The following is a 27,440-nucleotide window of genomic DNA, read 5'->3' on the forward strand; positions in this document are numbered from 1 at the left end:
AATAAACTTAATAGATGTAGAAAAGCTGTTGGGTGACAGATGTTTGTAGGGCTATCATTCCTTGTTAAGGTTGCCAAATAAGGCAATTTTTTTAAATTACCAAATTTTACTTGAAATCCCATAGGAGACTTGTGTTAGATATGTGAACTGTATCCCTGATATTAAATTTGTTTAAAATTGTTGTTTAATATTAGGATGTTGTTAATAAAAAAAAAATATTACTGGTTCTTTGACATGCTTTGCAATATCACTCTTAAAATGTTTGCTTGAACATGTGATTTAATATCTATATCTTTGAATGGGCATATATATTTGCATAGTAATTAGGCATGTCTTGTGGTTATTTCTAGAAACCATTCATTGTTATTAGTTTTTATGGTAAACATATAATTTTTTTTAAAAAGAACTAACCTGTATAGAATATTTTTTTATGACTTAAGAAACATGATTACAGTCTTTAAAGTACTTCTTGGCACAAATCATTTGGGTGGGAGGAAATTAACTCTGGACTTAAATGTGCAACAATGCATTTGAAATGCTTCGATCCTTTTCCTTTTGTGGTTATTATGATGGCAGGGCAGGGGCCAAGTATTCATGCCTTTCTCATATGGAAGCTGATTGTATTGGCACCGAAACTCACTTCTAGTCAAGTATGGGACAGCACATTTTACTTTAAACTCCAGCAGGCTTGTTTTAGGAGCCAGATCACACTGTGCAGCAGCACCTCTTTTCTATCTGCTGAACGGTAGTCAGTCCTGAGTAATGACTAATGAAAAGGTTAGTTCTCGACTGAATGTTGTTGCAGGTTTTAATTTCTTTGATGCACCAACAGAAATCTGGTCTTACTGTTCTGTAAGGCTAGTGTATTTATCCACTAACTTTTCTTTTTGGATTCATTCCTCTAGGCAGAACAATTAATTACTTGACCTAGTTTTCTAATTGCTTGGGTGTAAAAAAGTCTGTACAAGTTGCTGCACAAAGTAGAAAGACAACTCTATATGTAGAAGAGTAATGTTTAATAAAGGAAGCCTATGTATCTACTCTCTCCCTCTCCCTCCCTCCTTGTGAGACATATAAATATGGAGACGGAGAAAAAAGACATATAAATATATAGATTTTAGAAAATATTTTTCTTATTTAATTTGTTTGTATGTAAATGAAAGAGCATCATTGAAAGAGAAATGACTTTTTATCCAGGATGGTTATTATTGACAATCCAATTGGCAGATGAACCTTTAGCAGAAAAATGAACTACAGGAATAAACATTAAATACTAACTAGATCATGCAGTTATTTGTTTGGTACATTATAATTTTAGTTATGTAAAACCTCAGTTTGTAGAAATGTCTTTGAGATCCCAGATTACCTAAAAAGCTGTTTCTTAAGGAAAAATTTGGAAATATTTGTTTTTTTAAATATTACACTCTGTGTCTCATAATATCTAGATTCAGAGTTGTTGCTGTTAATTCAGTTTTGTTACACCATTGAAATCACCATACAATTATGCTATTGCACAAATTTGTCCTGAAACTGTAATTCAATCTGTAATTCAGTGAATAATTAACAGTTAAATAGCTACTTTAAGGCATCAATATAGTATTACTCTACCATAAATGTGCATCATTTCAAGAATGTCTTATTATTTTAATTAGGGAACTGTATTAGCTCCCTCATTGATTGATTGCCATTCCCTCCAAATCCAATGATTTTTCCAGTTTATATGTTAAAGACTTTCTATGTAAGATATTTGGAGTATAACAAGAGGGGATGAATAAAGCAGACAACATAAAGTTTATTGAATCCAGTGTTATCCATAAAGGCGGCTATTTGATATTTTCTTAACTTTTTGGCAAATAAGTGTGAAATCCAATTGCACTTTTTCATGTCCCTCTGTGACAAATATTTTTTGCCTCATCATAAAGCATTTATGAATAAGCATTAAAATCTGACTTGCAACTATATGCCATTGTTGAATACTTTTTTTGCTATTATGATTTAGTTACACATGGCATTGCCGGCGCTGAACTGCATCCCTCAGTTTAATTGTGGGGAAGTACTGGTCATTCAAAGAGATTTAGCTCCAAAGCTTGCTAATGAGCATAAAGTTCCTTTCACTCTTAATGAATCAAGATTTCTGTGTTAATTTTAGGGGAATAAAAAGAGAGATGTTCACACAATAGGGCAACCTTACAGAGTACGCAGCTGGGCTATCTGAAGCCATCCTTTTTATGAGCCATGGAGTTTAAATGGACTGTACTCTTAAGAGATAGATTTCTGCTAGTGTGAACCAGAGCTTTTGCTTATGGTTCACTGATCTGTCTACTTATAACAATACAAGACCTTGACAAGAGCTTAGGGAAAAAGCATAACATAGGGCAATTCTTTCAAAATCCTTTCATATTACATCTTCAGTGAAGGAGGAAATGAAAAGTAGTTTCAGTCGTTTCAGGGGCTGATCTTTTTCAGGGGGTGGAATAGCTGCTGCATGTTCCTGAATTCCTTGCTGAGAAAAATAATTGTCAAGTTACACTACATGCAAACCAGCAAAGCTATTAAAAACAATATTTACACAGTGAAATAGTATTTGTACTTTGTGGCTGGGAAGAATAGTAATTCTTGGCATTTCCTTACCTGTAATAAACAATTAAAAAAAAGACAAACTGAGATTTTTTTAAAAAAAAAAAAACTTCTCTGATTAGCAAATAACACGACATTCTTGCCAGGTTTCTGACTTACCAAAGCACAGTTTTTATTATAATTATGGTTTGTCCTCCTCCTAATCTATAACTGTCAGCATATTATCTTATTTCACTCTTTATTTGCTCTAAATGTTTGCATATTATTTTGTTTTATAGTCACAAATTCTTTTAGAGACATATGACTCCTGCACTCAGAAGCAAGTGACCATTATCTTTGCAAATACAAATTAATTTGGAACCCAAAAGTTGACACTTAAGATAGAAATAGTAAATGAATGGACACATTTCTGATTCCAATGTGACTCCTAAGGTCCAATTGCATTAAGACCCTGGGGAGGGGGGTAGCTGATTTCATAGTGCGATTGAGTTGAATTCCTATAACAGATGTCTTTCTTTACTGCATTGCAGTAAAGTTCCTAAATAATATAAAAGTTATCAAATGTCTGCCTGTAAACTGTTCTGGATGTCTTGCAGTAAAAGGTAGAAATAGAAGCTTACTTAAAATATATAAGATGGATTCAAAATGTGTCACCTTCAATCTGAAAAAATATGGCCAAATAACTGTAAAAATATAACTTGAAAGAGACATTTGAAACAGAATTTCCTCTTCCGTCTAATTGAACATTATATTATGCTTTCAGATAGCTGATTGGCTTCCCTGGATTTTGCTGATGACACAGGAAACCTTTGCTTGAAGATGGAAACACTGGAGTCAGAACTGACCTGCCCTATCTGTCTGGAGTTGTTTGAGGATCCATTGCTGCTGCCTTGTGCTCACAGTCTCTGTTTCAACTGTGCACATCGCATCTTGGTCTCCCAGTGTGCTACCAACGAATCAGTGGAATCTATCACCGCCTTCCAGTGCCCCACTTGTCGTTATGTCATCACCCTCAGTCAACGGGGTCTAGACGGACTGAAGCGCAACGTCACACTGCAGAATATTATAGACAGATTTCAGAAAGCTTCTGTGAGCGGGCCCAATTCTCCCAGTGAAACTCGCCGTGAACGAGCTTTTGACAGCAACAGCATGTCATCGAGTGAAAAAGTTCTCTGCCAGTTCTGTGACCAAGATCCTGCTCAGGAGGCAGTCAAGACCTGTGTAACTTGTGAGGTATCCTATTGTGAGGAGTGCCTAAAAACAACTCATCCAAACAAGAAGCCATTTACTGGACACCGTTTGATTGAGCCTATTCCTGATTCTCATATCAGAGGATTGATGTGTCTGGAGCATGAAGATGAGAAAGTTAACATGTATTGTGTGACTGATGACCAGTTAATCTGTGCCTTGTGTAAACTGGTTGGGAGGCATCGTGATCACCAAGTGGCAGCTCTAAGTGAACGCTATGACAAATTAAAGGTTAGTTTTGTATTAATTTGTTTATAATAAGTATAGTGCCAGGAAATGAAAGATTTTTACTTTATTTGTGTGGCTAATATTTGCATTTCCCATTCTTTTATTCAACATATCTGTGAATTTGCTTAGCCCGATCCTATATAAATTATAAATTTTGAATTAGAAATAATTAAGCTATGTTAAACCTAAATTTTGATGTAGAAAATTGAAGTGCCAATGCTGAAGAAAATATTACATATACTTAACTTTGATTCAGGTTTTCAATTAAAAAAAGGTGTGGTTTATACATTTATACTGAAATACTTTGAGAATGCCCAAATAATTATAGATGTGGGGGTCTCCATTTACAGTTATCTGTGGCCTGCTCTGCTGACATTTAGAAAAAGAACAATATTCTATGTATACTTTTGAAGCCCAAAATCTTAGGACAGTGGTAAAAATGCCTTAAGTTATTGATACAGCTTTAACAAAACAATCTACACTGCTTACCAAGTTTAGTGGGTCTCAAAGTGTTCACACTGATAGCTCAAGGAACTTGTTCGATCCCATTGATAAAATGTCGATACCTTTGGCACCTTCATTACTTACTTACTGATCTAATCAAGCAAACTTGTTATATGAGCTTTTTGTTATGGATGCACATGAATAGCATTTTTGAAATGTTCTTAATAAGTTTCCCACATTATAAACAACACCAAATACAGCAATAGATCAGTATTCTTGTATTTCATTTGAACAGGTCCTTAGGATTCTGCTTCTGCGGTTTTACAGTAGTGTGGAACAGATTTAAATAGAATAGTGTAGTTATTGTACTGTACTGGTACTGTATTGTATCCATCTGCTATTTTAGATGTCACATTAAAAGCAAAGCAGATTTAAGAAAGAAAATGGGAAAAACAAAAATCTGTTGTTCCAGTTCCCTTAAGGAAATGCTACTGCGATTATTTGTAGAAAATTACAGTAGGTGCGGGGGGATGGGAGGGGCAGAGAGAATGTGAACTTTGGCTGCTGTGATTCTTACCCTGGAAACAATCTATGTCTTCATTTACATTTCTCTCTATTTATAAATACACACACACATAGATGTATAATTTTATGTATCCAAAGTGTTTCATTAGAAAATGATTTTGGGAACATTCTTCAAAGTACACAGAAATCTTGTTTTAATATATAGTTCTTAAAAGATAAATATGATGCCAGTTTGGTTTGGACTACAGCATTGCCCAAATTTATTTTAAAAGTTGTACTTATGTGTTAGATAATAATTCAATAATTATTACTTATCATCAATAAGCATTAAGAGGTAATAATTTAGGTAAAAAATATATGACAACTGCATAGTTCTATTACTGTCTTAATCTTTTATTATTTGCATGGTTCATACATTTTTCTTGTCAGTTGTTCATAAGTGCATATGGGGTTTATTGACTGGATTATTTAATTTTTAGATGTTCTATTATTGTTAGTCTTTGGCAAAGCTGGTATGGATTAAAAGAAATATATTTATATAAGCCTGTGCCTCAGCAGTTCTGTCTTGCCTCCTGGACCAGCTAAGTTATACCTTGTAGGTATCTATCACATATCTCAGGACACAGTAAATAAAAAAAGCATCTTTTTTAGATAACAGTAGCATCTTGTAGTAAATTCACATGTTCACATTGATAAACGAACATGGATAGACTAGTGACTTATTTCAGAGATTTATTTGAGTAATATTTGTGGACTATTCATTTACATTTTAAAGCTAACCTAATCAACTTAAAAATAATTGTAAAGCTCTTTTGCACTTTTGTATCTAATCCATGTTGGATTGTCAAATCCAGCGAATATGCAGATATTCAAAATTCCTCAGTTAAATATGGGGCATCTCATTCTTTTTAATTAATTGCTTCTGCTTATTACAGGGAACTCTAGCCATTTCAAATGTTTACAGTTATGCACTAATTGAGTTTACTCATTCAATGTTAAGTATACTTTATTTATTGATTACACATTCAAGTTTTAAAACTCATAGTTCAATAATCATGCTGTAGATGAATAATACCTTTCTTTTTAACTTATTTTTCAAGCTTATATGCTGTTTCAGTTATAGCCAATTCCAAATGGCATATATTCTGTACCAGTTTAAAAAAGTTAAATCAATACCACCCAATATACATAATTAGCTTATCAATTCCATTGCATTGATGAGCGATTTTGTGTTTATTTTGTATGCAATTATTTAGCAGATTATCTATTTTCAACCCCCAAGACTTCTTGAACACTATGGCCTTCCTAAATCTGAACAGGGTTCAAGCTACTGAAACCCTCAGGAAAATCCTGTTACATAGAAGAGGGAAGCAATGGAGTTGTTAGTGGTTTCATTGTCAATATGGCACTCCTTCAACATAGGCTTACAGTGAGGACAATTTCTTTCAGCTGTTACCAGATTGGGATGGTTCTGAGAAATGTAAAGCTTTAAAGATAATAAGTGGATTAGCTGGGGTAGTCAACTAGCATTCAGCGGTTGCTCTCAAAGTAACGGTGCTACTCTGGCAAAATAAGATCATAAACTATAATACATTTATATTCTGATAATAAGAGTTCATGATGATGAATTTGCTGCATTGATAGTAATAATATTTATCTGTAGAGTTAGTGCATTTATAAATCTGTGGGATGTATGATAATATATTCTTGTCAATATCAGTATCTGCAAACATTGGAAGTCACTCTTAAAATAAAGAAAATGAAATTTGCTATGTAGTAATAGAATGTTCGTAGGTAAAGATCAGTGGACCTTCCATTGACTACACATAAGTTGCTTGATCATATTCTGCTGGTCAGCAAAATATGATAGTTTTATTTTTGATTTATTTTTGTTTAAAAATAAATCTGTGATAAGAAATGAATAGTATAAATACAATCAAATTAGTATATTTTTCTGTAATCAAAACCTAGTTATATCTTTATGATAAATAAAAGTTGCTGAGATTCATGCATTTTGGATTGGTTTTAAAAGATAATTATCTAAATTTGGGGCCTTTCCCTCCCTTTGCTTATGTTGAGTGAGGTAAATGCACTGTCCTATATGAGAATGGAATAGAATTTATATAACTTGTGAAATCTGATGCTAATCCATGCAATTTTCTTGGCAGAAGTACAAAAGAAGTTTGCCATTGTCTTCTTTCAGGATGTGAAAGATATACCAATTACAGGTAGTCCTCAACTTACACTGTAATAAAACCTGGAATTATGGTTATAAGACATGCAGGTCATTAAGTGGACCTTCATGTGATTGTGACTAATTTTATGACCTTTTTTGTGGGGCAGTTTACGCAAATGAAGCATTCATAAAATGAATACACAGTCATTAAGTGAAAGCTCTTATTGTTAAGTAAATTTATTTTCCACAATGCATGGTTCCCAAAAAAAAAAAAATATCAGAGATAAATATGAGTTTTGGGCAAAAAAGCTCATAAATTTTAGTCACATGTTCATGGCTCACTACAAACAGCTGTAAATGTGGGCTGTTGTTAAGTGCCCGTGATGTAATCAAATGACTGCAGGGTAGGGATGGCTATCAGAACTTTACATTTGGGTTGTAACTAATTTTTGGGAGTCCATCATAACTTCAAATAGTTAATAAATGACCAGTCATAAATTGAGGACTACCTGAAATCAGAATAATACAGGCTTGTTAAAAGCTAATTTACCTGGTTAGTAATCACTAACTACCAGAAATAATGATGTTCTTTATTGTTCATTACCATTTACAGTGAGTCCTGCTGCCATCACTACTATCACGGTACTATGATTGTGGTTATTATTTGTGGCACAGGGTTTCATGAATTCTAAGCCTCAAAATATTTGGGATAATATGCTACAATTTTTGTTGTGAGAGAGACTAAAAGGCTAATAAACCAGCATCTATGCATTTGGCAGTTGTGAAGTTGGCATCATGTAAGTGAATAATAGATACAGGGGAAGAATTGGCCCCAGAACATAACCCAGGAAGAAATATAGGGAATTTTAAACCTATACTTCTACTAACAAGCTAATCCAGATCAATAGGGTTGTCTGTGTCTGGTATTTGCATTGGAAAAAAGATTCCTTCAATGAGAATAGATACTTGATCCCTTTGCCTAATAATCTTTATTGGATATCTAGTTTGGTACTGTATTATGAAGTCAAAGGGTAATGCAGATTTCCATGCTATCTCTTTTTTAAAAAGTCATTTATTAAATTGCTAATTGTGTGGTGTTTGTCTAGTTGGTTTAGAAGAAATAGTGCTTAATACATGGTTGAAAGGGGATAATATATTGCAGGAAACAGTATCAAGTTTTGTGTTGTTTTGGAATAATATTAAGTGACATAATCCAGTATCATTCAAGTAGAAACCTGCTCACATAATGGAATTCCCCTTTTATATAGCAATCCCAAAATTAGTTTTCCTTTCCAATTCCAACAACAGCCAAACAGCTTAATTGGATTACCCAAAGTAAATTGTATATTTTTTTCTTTTTCCCTTCCTAAATTTATTGTAAACTTTGAGTAGGATTTGTAGTGGTTAAAATGCAGCTTGTGGTGCCTGACAACCATTGAAAAAATAACTGACTGAACCCTATTATTAAGGGGGGGGGGAAATCCTATTTCATGCCCTGGAAATTATGTTTGAGTAAAAATGTTTGGTTTGTGCTATTCCATAAGGAGACTTCTACATATTTAAATGTTTTGTCTGATCCATGATCACTTTATTTGGGTTTGTAAATTATTGAAAATTTCCTACATTTTAAGTGCACAGGAACTGGTTCTTCTTGATGAGCAGTTTTTGAGTATCAAACTATGTAATTACTGACATTCTGTCCCAGCAGTGTTGCTAATTATTTAAACAATATTTCATCCTTCATTAGCTAGAAAACAAAAAATGTCATTACAATCTAGCTCCTTTTGTGTGGTAAAATGAAATGGTTTAATTAAGAGCTCTGTACACTTGTCTGATTGAGGCATACAAAGCTGCACTGGTTTAACAGTGAATGTAATAGCCATTAATTATCAAAATCTAAAAAAGTGTATAAAAGAAATGACACTTTAAGGAAAGCACTAAGCCATTTCACTTTTTGCTAGTGCCCCTGTGAGTTAAAGTGCATGACCTTGATGCACAAGAAGTTGTGAAGAAAAATCCTTTTTAAAAAAAGGCAATGCTTGCATTTAACTTCTGGAAATAGTACCCAGATGTGTCATGTGCATGTGCGTGTTAATTATAGAGAAAGAATTTGTAGTAAGTAAGATTTTAATTAGGGCATATATATGTAACAGATGTGCAAATGGTAAAGATATATTTTTTTCACTTTATCTTAACATAGTTAAGAATGTTATTGTTGTGGTCATTATATTAATGTTATTTATACATTTTTTCCAAGTCATTTTTAAGGCATTAATTTATGTTAGTTAGGAGCCAGTGAATTGAGCTTAATTACTTGTGACTGTATAGACAAACTTTCATCACTCAATCCAGCAATAATTCATAGAACTCCAAACTATGATCCATATTTGTCATCTATGCCTTTCTTTCAGATTTCCTTAACTTTGTTGAAAATATTTTTTCCTAGAGTTTTATTTCTGAGCAAGGAGCAATAATTCCCAATTTCAAAGGATATTAGTCCATCTTTCTTTAACTTCAATGTTCTCTATTAGATGTTTATTCAATTACTCTTTAATATTTCTACCTTGGATATACTGTATATTCTACTGTCAATTCTTCAGCCTTCTTAAAAAGGTATTGTTCAGAGTTTTCCAGCGTGAATTCAGCACCAGAAAAATAAACACAGATGGCTGATGCTTCAATTAACATTTTTATAAACATAATAAGTAGATTTTACAAACCAGTTATAGATTTCTCCAACATGGAGCAAACTCAGAAACATGTTGCAAGTAACTTCAGTAGCAACTCAGCAGCTCAGAAACAGACATCAGTTTCACTTTAGTTCAGCAGGCAAGCAGAGGAGAGAAACAGTTTTATTTCAATAGACAGACTCAGAGCTCAATATAGAGCAAGCCTAGACTACTTTTAGTTTCAGTTTCCAGCCTAGGCTAATTCTAATTTCAGTTTCCAAAACAGTCCTAGATGGCTGACTTAGTTGCTATGCCTATTCATTGGCTGACCTTGTTACCATGCTCTATTCCAGTTCATGAATATACTCTGACAGATATTTTGTTTCTTTTTTCTTGGTATGCTCATCTAATGTTGACCCCCTTGATTGTCAGCCCTTTCTTTATTGTTGGAATTGGAAATTTCTCTTAGTTGTCCCACATCTTTTTTGTTATTCAGCACTTCATCACTTCATCTCTATTTTTTTCTTATTATGTGATACCTGAATAATCTCTGAAATTATTTTCATCATTTTTATTTTTTTAAATAATCCTGATAGGAAATAAACCTTATAAAACAATACATTTAATAGAGACAAATTGAGAATAATTCTTTCCAAACTAACAAACTTTTTCGCTTAGGAAAAATGAATAACTTCCACAAATACAGAATGGTTGACTGTCTAGTAATAGTTATGTGTAAAAAAAAGTGTAGCTCTAGTTGATACCAAGTTTAATATAAGTTAGCAGTGTAAGGTAACTCAAAAATGCAAATGCGTTTTCCATGAGCAACGTTTTCCAATGTTGAGTACAATATACAGTTCTGGACATTATTCTTTAGGAATGAGATGGGCATCGAGGAAGATCAGTGGATTAAATCCTATGAGGATAGATTGAGAGAACTAGGGATTTACTTATTGAGATGTACTTATTGAAATGGCATGTTCTACTGCAAAGTAGCCAATTCTGAATAGATTGTAAACTATTTGCTTTTCACATCCAGTCTGAGTCACATCTGGCATATGAGCTTTAAAGGAAAATGAGGTTAGAAAGCTATGAAATGTTTTCCATAAACTAAGAAGACAAAAAAATATAAGAAATCACAAATGACTGTTTATTCAACATAATCATCCTGAATAAAACTACGCTTTTCTAACATATATTAACAGGCTATAGTGATATTTGTAAACTGTAGAAACTAGGTTAAAGTCTGTGTTGAAAACTATTGCATTCCTCAAGTATACTCTCTATATTTGCAACAAAATGTTTATTCCAAATTTGCTGTATTTAGATTTAATAATATGCACACTGTGTCAAAAAGTCATTTACTTACTACAGTATATATCATTCTACGGTCTCTTAAATAGTGTAGAGCAAAACACAAATTATGCATGATAAATTTGTTTTATATATGGCAGCACATTCTCCTTAATTTTCCATTCCTTAAATAACAAATACATAGAGGGCTTTCAATATTATATTAACTGAATGCATTCCTTACAATCTCCTTTCCTCATAAAATGCTTTTGACTGATTTTCTTCAGGTTTCATTTTCCACTATAGTCCTGAACTCACCTTTCTTCTAGGACCCCCTGAGTTCAGCAGGCCTGAATCTGGTCCAGATTTCCCCTTGTATGCACCTCCTGGCTCAAATGCAAAAATTCAGAATTGTTTTATCATGTTTCTGCTTGTTCTTACATCACAGATTAGTATTAGTCTTATTCAGTCATTGGCCTGAATGTCTGAAAGTTGGGGGTCCATAATATTTTTAGAACAAAAAGTTGCATGTATTATAAAACAGTCCTATGGCTGATATGAACAGCAGTTTGGTGCAGTGGTTAAGGAAGATAAAAGCCTAGAAACCAGGAAATGATGAGTTCCAGTCTCACTGTGGGCATAAAGCCAGCTACACGATCTTGAGACAGTCAGCTCCATCTCAGCCTTAGGAAGAAGGCACTTCTAAAGTCTTGCCATGAAAACTACAGGATTATCCCATGCAGTCTCTAGGAGTCAGCATTGACTTGAAATCACAAATATATGTCTATATCTATCACTGTCTCTGCTAGTATGAAGGAAGTGGGACGCCGATTCATAAATTGTTGTCATGTTGATGCAACCAATTCCAAAACAAGAGTCAGGTGGAAAGGATGATGTTCTTCATTGAAGGTTTTGTTTTGTCTCTTCTTGAGACTTTCTGATTCTCAGGGTTCCCAGTTTTGCATTTATATATATTTAGCCTGGGGTGAAAATGGGAATTAGGAACCTTATACGGACTAAATATGTGAACATTTAATGAGGCATGTGTTCGTGGGTTGGTAGGTTTAGGACTTGGGTGCTCATCCTGTATTCATTGCTAGTCCTTATGCAGTGGTGGGATTCAAATAATTTAACAACTGTTCTCTGCCCTAATGACCAGCTGGGCAGGCGTGGCTGGGTGGTCATGTGACTGAGTGGTCATGGCCAACTCAACATCACTCACATCAATGGGCGATTCACTTCTCCTGGCGTCTTGTGACCATGGGAATGCTGCAATGATTGTATGTGTGAAAACAGTCATAAGTCACTTTTTTCAGTGCCATTGTAACTTTCAGTGGTCAGTAAATGAACTGTTGTAAGTCAAAAATATAAAAAGCTTCTTTGCTTGCAAAAATACCAATCATTAGATTAGAAATACCTGCAAGCCGGAGTTACAAATTAGACAGAGTGCCAGAGCACCTTGAGGAATTAAAATAGTTAAAAATGCACTGATAACTATCAGTAACCAACTCTTGATCATAAAGTGGAACCCTTTAGAGAGGTCATCTCCAGAAAGAGCAAATCCAGGAAAACCAATCCTTAGATCCATTTGCACCACTTAAAGATACCAACTGGTCTCACTCACCTCACAAGGTATCCTAAGGAAATCATCCAGATTTAAGAAAAGATCACATGACCTCAGAAAGGCAGTAAAAAAAATCAGTGGCAAGCTTACATCCTGCCTCTTGGAACTACACCCCAAAAGGACAGTACCAGGAACCACTAAAGCAGTGAAGGAAGACCGCCTTACCAGATAGAAAAAGAAACCATGAGGCAAGAAAAAAATTCAAACACAATACAAATAATTAAATCACAACAGTTTAAATCCTTTTAAAGCTCAAACACAAGTCTTGTCTGGCTCATTGCCAGAGCTCACACTCCAGGCAAGTTCAAGTGTAAACACTTGAGATAAGTCTAACTACAAAGAAAGCAATTAGCAAAAGAGCAAATACAGTAGCTGTTGCTTGTTAAAACCAATTACCAGAACAAATAGACACAGGAACTAGCCAGTTTTCTGAACCCTGCTTCTTTTCAGTGAGAGAGATTAACCTTCCAAACCAAGTTGAATAGGGAAAATTATCCTATCAATAAACACAGTTTTAAACGTCACAAAGCACAGAATTAAACTTCACCAAAAACCAGCTTTAGAACAAAATTCAGAAAGGGTTTGTAAACTTAGTTTGAATGTCTTATTAGCTAGCCAAGAAGCCTTGCTGAATATCACTCATCTAGGTTCCTTGTCATTAAAAGCTTCTTTACGGCTGCTCTGCTTCATTATTCAAGTATTTCTTCAAAGTGCTGATTGTTGCATCCTGGCTGGAAGAACTCCAACAGGGGAGTATTTCCTCCCAACAGCAGTGTAAAAAGCTTAAAACAACCCTTCCCCTTTAAGAAAGTCAAGCCCCAGCAAAGTACCAGCAAAGAACAAATGAAAAAAACAACAACTCTGGAGCTCAGGCAACAGTAAGTCTGGGCGTACTGCCAAGAACCTTTAGCTGTTATAAGAGTTAACTGAGAGGCAGCTTCTGTAAGCAGGGCAATAAAGATTAGGCTAGAAACAACACCAGAATGTTTCCTTCCTGCCTTCCTTACAGGATTAGCCCTGTAAAGTAGAAAAAAACAAAAGATTTCTTTCAACAACCGGTTCTCCAAAATGCTTAGAAAGTTAACAACCAGTTCTCGCAAATAGGCGCGAACCAGTTGAATCCCACCACTGTCTTTATGTCTTTTGATAGATTCATCCATTTGAACTGATTGCATATTGTTGTATGTTCTATAAAGTGACATCTTGAAGTAGAACTTTAAACAATTAGGCATTATTGCTTTTATCATAGTGGAAGAAATGTTTTTCTTACAAGCCTGATAGAATGAAATTTGAACCTCAAGTTAGGTTCAGGATGCCTAGTAGGTAATCCTCTACTAGGCATCCTGAACCTAATTATGACAGTTCATTTAGTTCATAACCCCCTCAAAGTACTTACAACACAGTTATGAATGTTGCAGCACCACGGCAGTCATTCACTCTTACAACGACCACAGTGGCACTGCAACGTTCACCCTGCCTATCCCCTACCACTGGGGCTCCACTGGAACTGGGCCTGTGGATACTTTGCGAAGATCTAGTGAGTCTTCAGTTTCTTGGCCTGCTTTGGTGCTTCAGGCCTTTGGTGCGTTTGCAGAGAAGGAACCCCTAAGGTACCAACTGATCACATGAGAGCAGTAGCATGAGATCTTGCGGTACTATCTCACATGATCTACAGTACTTTAGGCCTCTGTTTTCTGCAAACGGAGGCCTGGATGAGATCTGTGGCAAAAGGCTTTGCACAAGAAGGGAAGGCCTGAAGCACCAAAACTTTATCTCCGTTTTCAAAGCTTTTGCTGTCTTTGCAAAAGGGCTTTGGCGCTGAGAATGGAAGCTGAGAAGTGCATGTACGTCCCTCCAGGCCTCCATTTACAGTGGCAAAGACTTTGAGGAAAGGCCTTTGCCATCTTGAACAGAAGCCTGGAAGGATGCATACACCCCTCCCGGGCTCCATTCTCAGCGCCAAAGGCTTGAGGAAAGGCCTTTGCCGCCATAAACCGAGGCCCAGAGGGATCTGCGTGTCTCTCCCAGGATCCATTTTCAGTGGCAAATGCTGTTTGAACAGACAACTGGAGCCTATAGGGATGAAATCTCTGCAGGCCTCAGCAGAAACCGCAGCAGAGAGGCTAGAGAGGAGACAGCTCCCTTGATTATCAAGATCTATGTAAGGCAAGTGATCCAATAGCGAAAAATGGGGTTAGGGTTATCTTAGTGGGTTGAGGGATACTTTGAGTGGTCAGAAGCATTATGTCCCCCATAATCTACCCTGAGATATCTTGTATACTTCATGACCCATGCATTCGATTGGCAAATGCATGGACGAAAGCAGGGAGTGATCACATTCAAATTATAGTCACAATGTAAACTAAGACATTCTTAAATAACCCAAGTTTACTCTACCTTAAAATTTCTAAATCTTGAGAAAAGTCTAATTTTAGCTGGTAATATAAAAATACAGAAATGAATTTAAATTTGTTTTAAATTATTTTAACTGATTGGGAATGTAGGAACTAACTGCATTTTCATAGAGTTTCCTTCTTTGGTGAGATGGGCGACTATATAAATTGGACCACAAAATGCCTTCCCCTCAAAGCAGTAATGTATGAAAATTGATAGAGCCTCTCAAGTGAAATGTGATTCTTTGTGACTACTAGAAAGTAACTATGTAGCTTTCTTGACAATGAAATTTAACTGGTTTTGCACTGTTTCTTTCAGGGATGTTTTTCAATTTTCCACTCCTACGATCTTCATATTCTCTGGGTAGCCAATCCTGCTTAGTTTCCAAGTCCAGACAAGATTTGATCATACTGTTAATTTTTCATCATGCTAGTGATATATTGATTAAAATCACTGGCAACTTGAAAACTCAATAGATCAAGGCTAATTTGAACAAATGAGTACATTATTTTGTTATGATTATCGTGTGCTTTGATGTTCTCTTTCATTAGGGAAAGCAAAGCCTGGTTGCATTTCTAATAAGAAACAAGGAATGATTTCCCCCCTGAAAGGTATGCATTTATAGTTTTAATATTGTCATGTGGAAACAAACAGATCCATACATAAAAATTGTTCAATTAACTATTTTATTGCTGAAGCCTATACGCTGGAATATTCTCAGACTGATAGCTTGCATCTAGATTAGATAAGGTTCAATGGCATTCAAGGGGCGGCCAGACTTCACCCTTTTATGTCTACATAGGGATTCTACACTAATTTTCCATTTGACTCTTCCCCCTGGTATGCCAGTCTCCCAACAAATATCTAGAAAGACAAGGAAAGGTATAAATGTATGTATGTATGTATGTATGTATGTATGGCATTCAGCTTTGTTCGGGTATTTTCCCACATCATTGTAGTTGTGCTTTTAAAGTTGTAGCAACGTTTCGGCAGAATCTCATCTGCCATCATCAGGCTTCTGTATAGTGTTCATCTGAGAGTCAGACTTTTACAGTGGTTTCAGATTTAAATTTGGGGCAGCCTATTGCTGTGCCAGAATGGTTTTTTCTTCATCCTGATTGGTTGGGAGTCTTGGTCTGTGTTTATTGGTCTTGGAGTATCATCAACTTCAATGGCACCAAAACCCTAGCCACTATAGAAAACCCCAGCCACAGAATCATCAGAGAAGCCATAGAGATTGAAAAAAGACCAGAAAGCATGAATAGAAGAGATGATTCCACCAGACTGTCAATCATTTGGAAGCCTGCACTCACAAACAAACAAATCTCCACACCACAAGCCAGGCAAACACCTGGGCACAAACAGATCCCCCCTGATACCTCCAGCTCAAACACACCCCAACCAGGCACCCAGATGAAACCTAGCTTCCTAACTAATGATAGCCGTCCATTTACCCAGAGGCAAGCTGCACTAAAGGCCTCCAATAAAGTAACACAATGTTGCCAGCCAATCAAGATACAAAAAGAGCCAAAAAACAGACAGAAGATATTAGAAACACCAATCAAGCAGAACACAGCAAACTCCAAGACCAATAAACACAGACCAAGACTCCCAACCAATCAGGATGAAGAAAAAACCATTCTGGCACAGCAATAGGCTGCCCCAAATTTAAATCTGAAACCACTGTAAAAGTCTGACTCTCAGATGAACACTATACAGAAGCCTGATGATGGCAGATGAGATTCTGCCGAAACGTTGCTACAACTTTAAAAGCACAACTACAATGACATGGGAAAATACCCGAACAAAGCTGAATGCCATACATGTAAATACCCGTGAAAACTTAAGAAAAAATATATATACAGACATGATATTCTTCCGATTAAAATCGGAATTCTGATTTTTTTGGGAATCGCCCCCCCCTTTCCCCCCTTCTTCTCCTCCTTCCCCTCCCCTCGGAGGCCCCGAGTCAGGAGTTGCTACCGCCGGCGCGGCTCTGCGTGGCTCCAGTCCCGTGTTGCCTCAGGAAGGGAAAGGCAAAAAGGAAGAGCCGCGGCGGCGCTTTGCAACGGCAGCAGCGGCTCCTGGTTTTGCCTTTCCCTTCCCGAGGCAATGCGGTGCGAGCGGAGGCCGGGCGAGCGGCGGCCGGGCGGGCGGGCGGTGCGAGCGGCGGGCGGGCAGGCGGGCGGTGCGAAAGGGAGCTGGGCAGCGATTTCTTGGCGCGCGGTGGGGGGGGTCTCTTTTGGCCGGCCCCGATTTTTTTTTCAGAGGGGAATATCATGCCTGTATATAGATATAGATATATATAAATATTTATATAAATAAAAATAAAAATTATAAATAGATAGGCAAACATACATTCATTCTTGCAATCTAATGAAAACACTAATTTATCTTGTCATTTGAAATGGGATTTTGTTGTGTAATGTTTATTATTAATCTGTTGTTATATTAAAGATCCATATCTCCTCTAAGGTTGGATCAGCCATGTTGAGGATCTCTCCATGGTGTCTAATGATACTGTATATAGAGTTTGTAGATACAAAATATACCCAGGTAAAGCAAAGTAAATGATTTGCATAACCATAGTAAATTCTCAGAACTGTGTAAACCCCTGTTTCTTTCTGTTTACGTTTATGTACTTTTAAGACATAATTACTGAGGAATTCAAGTTTACTTACATTTATTTCAATTCTCTAAAATACTGGTCTTCTGTCAAAGGCCACATTTAATTTTTTTAACATCTGCAACATCTGTATATATTGTAACTGAAAAGTAAAAGTTCCTATATAAGTATTCTCTACTGTGGCTCTACAGATCTAAGTATTGAAAACAATTCTGACTTTTTCTTGTTTGATAAAAAGAACCCTCACAAAAGAAAGACAGCATTTTTGTGTGTGTGTGCGCGCGTGCGCGCACACACGTGCACTTTGGAAAGATTAAATACCATAAACTGCTGAACGTGGTTCAGATCTACCCAAGTATACATAAATATAATTCTTCCTAATATTTTTTTCATAATGCGACCAATAATAATTATGGCTATTATACTTTGCTAAATCTGGAAATATTTCTGATTGGACAAATCTGTGTTTTCTATACAGATGTTGTGTTTTCTATACAAGAGAGGCAGTGGTGGGATTCATTTTTTTTTACTACCAGTTCTGTGGGCGTGGCAGGGGAAGGTGGGCGTGGCAGGGGAAGGATACTATAAAATCTCCAGTTAGAAGTGGTATTTGCTGGTTCTCCAAACTACTCAAAATTTCCACTACCGGTTCTCCAGAACTGGTCATAACCACCTCAGAACCACAGAATACCACCTCTAAAGAGAGGGTAAGAAGAAAGATATATAAATAAAATAATATTCAGAATAATCAATAATTAATTTCTGTGGTTTCAAATCTATGCTTCCACTGATGAAGTCAGATAGTGTTTGTATTTTTCATAACCACATCACACTGCTGACTCCTATTTAAGTTTCAACATCCTTTTTGCATGTTCTTAAAACAGATATCTTATATCCCAAACAGTGCATCTTATAGGTAAATGAAATTTTAAGAAATGCTATATTAAAGTGTGATTTCTTGGTAAATTATATTTTTAAATAACTCAAAAACTTTAACATTTCAACTAAATGAGTACTATTTCCAACTATTAAATCAATGATATGTCTGCTGTAGTATATCTACTTAGGAAGAAACTGTACAAGCTAATGAAGATTACCCTTAGGTAATTGTATGTTGGATTGTGCCCTTTGAATTTTTCTTTCAAAACTGAAAGGGGCCTGGAAAATTATATACTTAGGAACTACACATTCTATATTGAGCAGGATTAGAAGAGATTTTTGCAAAAGCATTTGGCCTCAAGCTAAACTTTTGTTCCAGCATGAATCTATCATATTTGCAAGCTGTAATAGCTTGAATTTAGTGTGCCAAAAGAGGAAGAAAAACAGAGAAAGAAGGGTGGAGTTAATAGGTCAGCCAGGGATTTTGTGTAATTCCCAATATGCCTGAGATTTAAAGGGAAAGATGAATTTATCATTGGTTTTCCAAACGACAGGTTGGTGTTGGCAATTGTACAAGAAGCATAAGAGCAAATTATGTAATTGGGCTATTCAATACAAAATATTGTGCTCATGCCAATGAGGTACAGCTTTTGTGTTTAACATCTAAGGCTTTCGATAAATTACTTGAGGCTGGAAAATGTTCAACTCAATCATACATTAATGAATAAAGATCTGGCTTTTTGATGGATCCCAGTAGTAGGTTTCTCTTCTTTGAGATGTACCATACCTGGAGTGCAAAAATCTGGACCACCACTCTAAGGCAATGGAAAGTAAGAGCATTTTGTATCACTTTGCTATCATTTATTGATCTCTAGAATTTTGCTGGCCAAATATAGTATATCTATATTCTTTGCAATTTGACCCCTCTCTAACTTACCTGTATAGTAATTCTGAAATATGAATTTGTTGTATTAAAACACTTCGCTGGTTATTGAACATAATAATTTAGGCCATATCAAGCATTAAAATTAAACAACTGCTAGAAACCGCACGTCTCAGAGTGCTGAAGAGAATGCACAGCAATATATAAAAGAAATGGTGCTCTAGGTAGTAGGAAGATGTCACTGGCTAGATTAACAACTTGTAAGAAATTCCTATTGTTTGGTTTCCAGTTTCTTTTAGCCTTACTCGGGTACTGAAATCTGACAGAGAAACCTTAAAAGTATTAGAGTTTGCATTAAAAATAAGGGGAAACAGATGTTTTTCTGTTTTCCCCCCTAATTTACAGGAATATGATATTTAAAGTATTGTTCATATTATCATATTTAGGTTTCTAAATCTAGGTGATCTAACAATATAAATAATAGTTTTTATAAAACTATTTATAAAATCTGAATGTCTAAAAATGTCTAAATCTAGGTTATCCTAAAATGATCTACATATTTTAATTTTATCTTTGGTTTTGTATTGGAGCTGTCTTAAAAATGATACAATTTACTGATAAATTCTGAAGAGGAAAAATCTAATAAAAATTAAAGATACTTCAGAGTATTTATGAAGACCAATATCATTTAAATTTTTTATAAGTTTATTATAAGCCAGCCCAATTGCAAATCATGTCCCTCCAAAGTCAATAGTTTTTGTTCCTCAATACAATCCATTCTTTCACCCAAATGAGTACCACAGCCTGATAATATAATTCCCAATTTAGTAACCCAAAGCCGCCCCTATTTCTCGAATCTTGCAACATTTTTAGACTTATTCTTGCTTTTTTCCCTTGCCAAATAAATCTTAATATTACTTTATTAAATTCCTCAAAGTATTTTTTCAGTTTTATTGGAATTGTTTGAAATACATATAATAATCTTGGTAATATATTCATTTTTATTGTAGCTATCCTACCTATCAGTGATAGTTGCTGGTTTTTCCATTTCTCCAGATCTGTTTTAATTTGTTGCATCAGTTTATAGTAATTATCTTCTTTAATAGTTACACACATCTTGCTGTTAAATTATTTTCAGTTGTACGGGTCAGAGAATCCAAAGCATGGGCTGTCTCCTGCTTCCTTGCTTAAAGACGGAGTCAGTCAAAGTTTAGTCCAGCCCCCTTTCCACTATGCGTGCCCAGTTTTTGACTCTGTCTTCATGCAAAGAGGACACGAGGAGAGAGTGCTCAGAAAGAAAGATAGAAAATATAGGATCAATGCTTTGGATTCTTCGAGAAAAAAAGAGAGAAAAGAGAAAGAGTGAAAGTCAGCAAACCGTGAGTAAGTCGGAGTCCCTCTCATGACACTCCCTAATCCGCATGTTCATCAGGGGACCAACCAATCTAAAGCCACCAGTGATACACAGGTACCCTACTTGGGACTTGACAAGGGTGCTAAGGGCGCTCATGACTGAGCCCTTTGAACTGCATTATCCATGAGGAAGGACCTCTGTATAGTTCACCCGAACAGGGTAGTATTAAGATTAGACACGACCTTTATCCCAAGTTAGTACTACCAGAGTTAAAGTTAGTACTACCAGACTTCTGCCAGGAACCGGTCCATAGCCTAAAAAGGAAGTGGCACTCCTTGGATGTTAGGAGAGCTATACGCATTTATATTAAGAGAACAAGGCCCATTAGAAAAATGGAAGCATTGTTCGTTTCATTTAGACCGAGTTCGTTGGGACAAAGGGTTTCACCATCTACCATAGGCAGATGGATCAGGACATGTATCACAAAAGCTTATGAAAGCCAATCATTGCAATTGCCGGGTAACATAACGGCACATTCAACCAGGAGTGCAGCCACATCAGCAGCATGGAACACACAGGCCTCGATTGAAGAGATCTGTAGGGCAGCAACGTGGTCATTGCCATCTCCATTCAACAAAAATTATAAACTGGATACATTTGCATCAGCAGAAGCATCCTTCGGAAGAAGAGTGCTACAAAGATGGAGATGGGGGCTCGGGACAAGGAGTTTGAGTACGTCCTACACTTTGGATTCTTCGACCCGTACAACTGAGAAAGAGCGTTGGGCTTACCTGAAATGCATCTTCTAGTTGTACGGGAGGAGAATCCAAATCCCATCCTTAGATAGTTAGTCCCGAGCTCAGAACAGTCAAGAGAGAGCACCAAGAACTCTCCAAGTCAATCATCAGCCTTCATCAAAAACTGGGCAATAATTTATTATTTTGCTTTTTAATATGAACCTCTTGTAAATAAATTATGTCCAACTTTAATTTTTCTAATTGGCTATAAATCCTTTTCCTTTTTATAGCCAAATTCAGTCCATTTATATTAAGTAACAACAATTAGTTATTTCCTATTTCCTCTTATTCTCTTTCACATTTTTCCCCTGTATATCTCTCTCTCTTGTAGCTTTCTGTTGTTGTCTATCCTCTTTTCCCCCTCTTACTACCATTCCCTTTTGTGGTCCAAAATAGTGATCGTAAAATTGTTCTGCTTTTACTATGGAGTCTAATCTATGTCTTTGCTCCATCTAAGTCACCAATATTCCCTCTGGTATCAGCTATCTAAAGTTTACTCCATTCTTAATAAGTTGTTTAGTCAAAAGTTGATATTCCCTTCTTATCTCTCTTACTCTTCTAGGAATCTGTTTTAGAAGTACTATTTCTTTCTCTTTATATTGTATAGGTTCATCCTTTGCTCTTTGTAATATCTCTGTTTTCATTGCTTTTTTGGTGAATCTCACATGTACCTTTCTGGGAAGTCTATTTCTTGTTGCATATCTAGTATGAACTCTAAATATTTCATCCATTTCAGAAAACATCTTTTCTTTGGATATCTCTAAGGCATTTTCCAGCAGCTCTGCCATTATCTCTGCCAAATTTTCTCCCTTTTCTTCTTCAATTTTCTGAAAACTTAAGTAATAATCAGCCCTGTCCTCTCTAATAATACTATTGTTCTATCTTGATTTTTATCTGCCAATCTGAGCCTGTGATCGACCTCTTCCATTGTGATTGTGTTTCTGAAAGGAACTTATAAGAATATTTAATTTGCAAATGAATATATACACATGCACACACACACACACACACACACACACACACACAGTTTGTGTGTGCATATAAATTATATATATATTGGGTTGGGCCTCCATTAATTAGTATGCAGTCTGACTGTAAATATGCAATTCTTACATTTCCATATGTTTGATGTAATAACAATTTCACTTCATTGAGTGAGAAAATGAATATATTGCTGGTCCATATTATGTTAATTATACTGTATATGACCAAGTATTTTGTCCATACATAAGAGTATATGCTACAACTTTTTTCCTTCCTTCTGGTGGAACAATAATCTACTAAATAAGGCAGAAAACTTTTGAATATGCTTCATTAAACTTAAACTCTCTAGTACTTTTGGTGCAATTTGGGATCTCAGATGCTTTAAGATTTGTAAATTCCTTAAGATTGGTAAAGGAAGATTTAAATCAAGAACATTTGCAATGTAGTGAATTCTGATGTGTCTGATGCAAATGTTTGATATAAATTCCATTAAATTTAAAAAGAAAGATAAGCAAATGCATGCCTCTCTTTCTTTAAGTTAACAGAACCTAAACTTTCAGCAATGTCATGGGATCCAATCTGGAACCCAAGATTTTGTCTTCTGAGCTTTTGGATTCATGCTGGAGCCCATCTTCAGGGAGTTTTAGGAATCCAAAAGCTCACAACATTATCCTGAGACACATATAATAATGTGTATATAAAAATATGGTATATAAAATATTTTATATACATGGTATATAAAATCATACATTGCAATGTCCTACCTGTCAATGAATACTTCAGCTTCAACCATAACAACACAAGAGCACACAATAGATACAAACTCAAAGTTAACCGCACCAAACTTGATTGCAGGAAATACGACTTCAGCAATAGAGTGGTCAATGTCTGGAATACTCTACCCGACTCTGTAGTTTCTTCCCCAAACCCCAAAAACTTTAACCTTAGACTGTCTACTATTGACCTCACCCCTTTCCTAAGAGGTCTGTAGGGGGCGTGCATAAGCGCACCAACGTGCCTACCGTCCCTGTCCTATTGTTTCTCTTATTCTTTTATTTTTCTTATATGTACCCATTTCATGTATTCACAACTATGTATACACTTATACTTATTATCTTGTAAACAATTGGCAAATCAAATAAATAAATAAAAATAAATATATTCTCCTTAATTCTTTTCAGCATTGTCTCCTCATGCCCTTTTTGTGGGATTCCCCCCCCCATGTATAAGACTGGGGTAACAAACAAAAGAAAATATTTTTAGACATTCATCAAAGTGAGTCTCATTCTAATCTATCAGTGAGCAACCTAGATTAAAAGGGAGAATAGAGAGAAAACATTTCAGAATGCATTCCTTTTTTCAATTTCGGCTTTTGAGCTTATTGCAAGATAATGTAGTATGAGGAATAAAAGTGACATTTTTGGAAACAATGCAACTTTTGTTATATTTTCTCACTTCATGAAAATGCTGAGGAACCAAAAAATATCAAAAATGTGTCAACCTCCCAAGCTGGCTTAAATGCTAGAATGTATGTATGTATGTATGTATGTATGCATAGAATGTGTATTTCTCCTCCTCTCTCCTCCTCTCCTCTCCTCTCTTTATGCCAGGAGGACATGAAAGGACTGGTGTTTGTCTTTTTGCCTCAGATCAGAGCTGGTATACAATAGGTGGTTTCACAAAAGCACTTTTGCAATTTGGCAGCCTTATTTGGCCTGGGTTTAAAAGGCTGATCTGCTTTTGGGCTTGTGGAAAAAATTGTCTAAAGCAAAATAAGCAAACTATCTCTCAAAACACAGTTTAAGGGTGCCTCACTTCAAGCACTCTGGTAAACAGTGTTCAATGTCTTAAAAAAATAAAGTTGGACAAAAGGCAAGTGACTTTCCTAGAGCAAAGGTGGGCTGTCCTTTCATCATATGTTCATTGAGCACTGGAAAAAAATAAATAAAAGGCTTAGTGCTTTGATTCTCTTTGAAAGCAATTATGGAAGCTTTTGTAAACGGCAAGCCCCAATGGATTGTTTTTGGCACATATAACTGGTCTATTTCAGACCCACTTCTTGCAGTATGACAAAAGACGCTTGTTCCCAGTTTGGGTACATGTTTTCTTAAACTAAAGCCAAGAGTAAGCTTGCTGCACCTTTAATACAGATGAGGTAGAAGGTACTTGTTTTCCAATTCTTGCTATCTAATCCACTTGCTTTCCTCTCATGTTGGCCCCACTTCTCTCAATGGTCTGCTTCATGTTCATTTAAACAGTATATGACTCATGGTTTGAGAGAGATTATAAAGAATGTAATAATCAGACCATAAGCTATCCTGATTCAAATATGAAATGACTGAATTTGGCTGGGAAGAATCTGTCTGCTAGATAGATAACATACAAATTGTTCCCGACATAATTTTTTTCTAACATATTTCCATATTAATTTGAGTTGTGTATGAATTTTTATTGTATAATTCAGAAACCAATAGAATAATTTTATCTGGGAAGTATTTAATTACACAAACATTACAGCTTATTTCTCATATAACACTTGCCCACCATGAGATTCTTAAAGCAAGAAGGGCGATACTTTTAGTTGATCAAATGCATTATCAGTGAGAGAAGAAGCTTTGTATATGGTGTGGGATGAATGTCTTTCAAAGAGTACTCCTCCATTTTCTGGAAATGTGGAATATTACTCCAGAATGACACGTGTGTGTGTACGTGTGTGTGTATTTCCATTGTTAAACAAGGCAGTTACAACATTTCCATTGCTGAACAAGGCAGTTGTTAAGTGAATCATTCCCCCATTTTACAACCTTTTTGCCATGATAGTTAAGTGAACTATGTGGTTGTTAAGAGAATTTGGCTTCCCCCATTGAATTTGTTGGACAGAAGCTGGCTGGGTAATGGTGATCACATGACTCTGGGACAGTGTAACTATCAAAAATACATGCCAGTTGCCATGCATCAGAATTTTGATAAGGTGATCATGGGAATGCTGCAATGATTATAAGTGTGAGGACTGGTCTTAAGTTACTTTTTCAATGACAGTGTAACTTTGAATGCTCACTAGACAAATGGTTATAAGTCAAAAACAACCTGTAGTCATCTCTAATCTAGCTTTCAACTGAATGCCTTCCAGACTTCACTTATCCCAGGAGATTCCTGATTCCTTCAGAAGCTAGTATCTCCTTAAAGATAAGCAGTTAGTATCTCCTTAAAGATAACTAGATTGCAGCAAGTTCTCTCCTGGACATCACATCCTTCTGACTTATGTAGTTGAAAACTTCATCTGTCTTTCTATTAAATTTCTCCTTCCCACACATCTGCCTAACAATCTGGCTGCCAAGTTTATTGGAGCATCTCCTGTCATAGTACAAATCGATTCTGAAGCTTTTCAGCAGCAGCATCTAGCCGCATTAAAAATACACTGAGTTTTTAACTGTTCCCTTCTGCTATGAGAGAACTGTATTATATGTGTCCCTTATGCGTTCTGGAATTTCAGCAATTCTCGCGAAAGGGTAGGCTTGTGTATTGATTGATTGGAAAGCCTACACAGACACTGGACATTCGTTGTGTACCTGTGACCCATGTCATTCAACTTTTGCATTCATATATCCTCAGAAATTGAAAGCACGTAAGTGGTTGAATAATTGACATTTTTGAAGCTCCCAGTCATTCCAACACTAAGGAAAAGAGGGACTGGGTAGAGCAAGAGAAGGAGGTTGTGTCTCCAAGGAGAAAGGCGCAGAGGATGTCTCTTTAGCCTCTAGACAAGAAGAAATGAATTCTGAAAGGATTGAGGTCTTGTTATCATCAGTGGAGTTATCAAATGGAGACTGAAAACTTTTCTGAAATTTCTTTGCCCAGTACTATCTCCATGGAGATGCAGCAGGGAGGAGAAACCCCTTTGTTCTGAGTCAGGGAGAATAGGGGATGATCCATCCAGATATTAGAAGGGAGAAAATAGAGATAGAGAAGAGAATAATGGGAACAATAAACTGAGAGCCAGTAGTTCTTTGGGCAGAAATCTTAGCTATGTTAATAATGAAAATGTATTGGCTGCAAGATCGTGATGCACAGGTCAAAAGAATTTATTTAAATGTGAGAAAAGTGGGAGGAAGAAGTATTTAGGTGCATGTGAGAACTGCACATTTATAGTGACCAGGCATCCAACCAGTTTTTCAAGTGATTCTGCATAAAATGGGGAGCCTGAGATTTCCTGTCAAATTCTGGTCCATTATGATAATTCATAATTGTCCTGCTAGATTAGGCCCATGGGGTGCTTAGATCTGGCCCATGGGGCTGGCCCGGAAATAGCAAAGGACCAGCCCACAATGCCTCTGCTAGTGAAAATGTGGTGCAGGGGGCCACAGGTGACCCCCTAATGCCCCATTTTCAGCCTGGATAGCCTCCTGCAGCACTCTGCCAGCAAAAAAGTTTTGGCCAGCAGGGTGCTGCACGAGGCCGCCCAGCCTGCAGCCCTGGTTTGGCCTGTTTTGGTTGGCAGGGTGTTGCAGAAGGCTGCCAGGCCAAAACTGGGGTGGGCAGGGGTCACCCACAATCCTCCCAGAGCCTGTTGTGGCCAACAGGGTGCTGCAGAAGGTCATCTCGTTTCCTTCCCCCCCGGCCGGCCCACGGAGGACAACTACAATGCTGATCCAGCCCTCCAAGAAATCCAGTTTGGCACCCCTGTATTGAATGAATCATAAGGGGATCATTTCAAAAGAAAACTCAGCTTAATTTTGACA

The 27,440-nt window shown here is 36.3% G+C and overlaps 1 protein-coding gene across 4 annotated transcripts in view; it reads left to right on the top strand.

Moving 5' to 3' along the window:
- The window catches only part of MID1 (midline 1), a 227,499-nt gene that overhangs the window by 145,852 nt on the left and 54,207 nt on the right, over positions 1-27,440 (top strand). For all 4 annotated transcript variants that reach the window (XM_026666914.2, XM_087967046.1, XM_026666913.2 and 1 more), the window contains exon 2: positions 3,341-4,056. In XM_026666914.2, the coding sequence (XP_026522699.1) occupies positions 3,397-4,056 (660 nt within the window). In that variant the 5' untranslated portion in view covers positions 3,341-3,396. The remainder of the gene's footprint in view (positions 1-3,340; positions 4,057-27,440) is intronic.

This window comes from Notechis scutatus, chromosome 5 (genome assembly GCF_049901735.1).
Source record: "Notechis scutatus isolate UNSWTSFEM ecotype Mainland chromosome 5, rNotScu1.2, whole genome shotgun sequence".
Lineage (NCBI taxonomy): Eukaryota > Metazoa > Chordata > Lepidosauria > Squamata > Elapidae > Notechis > Notechis scutatus.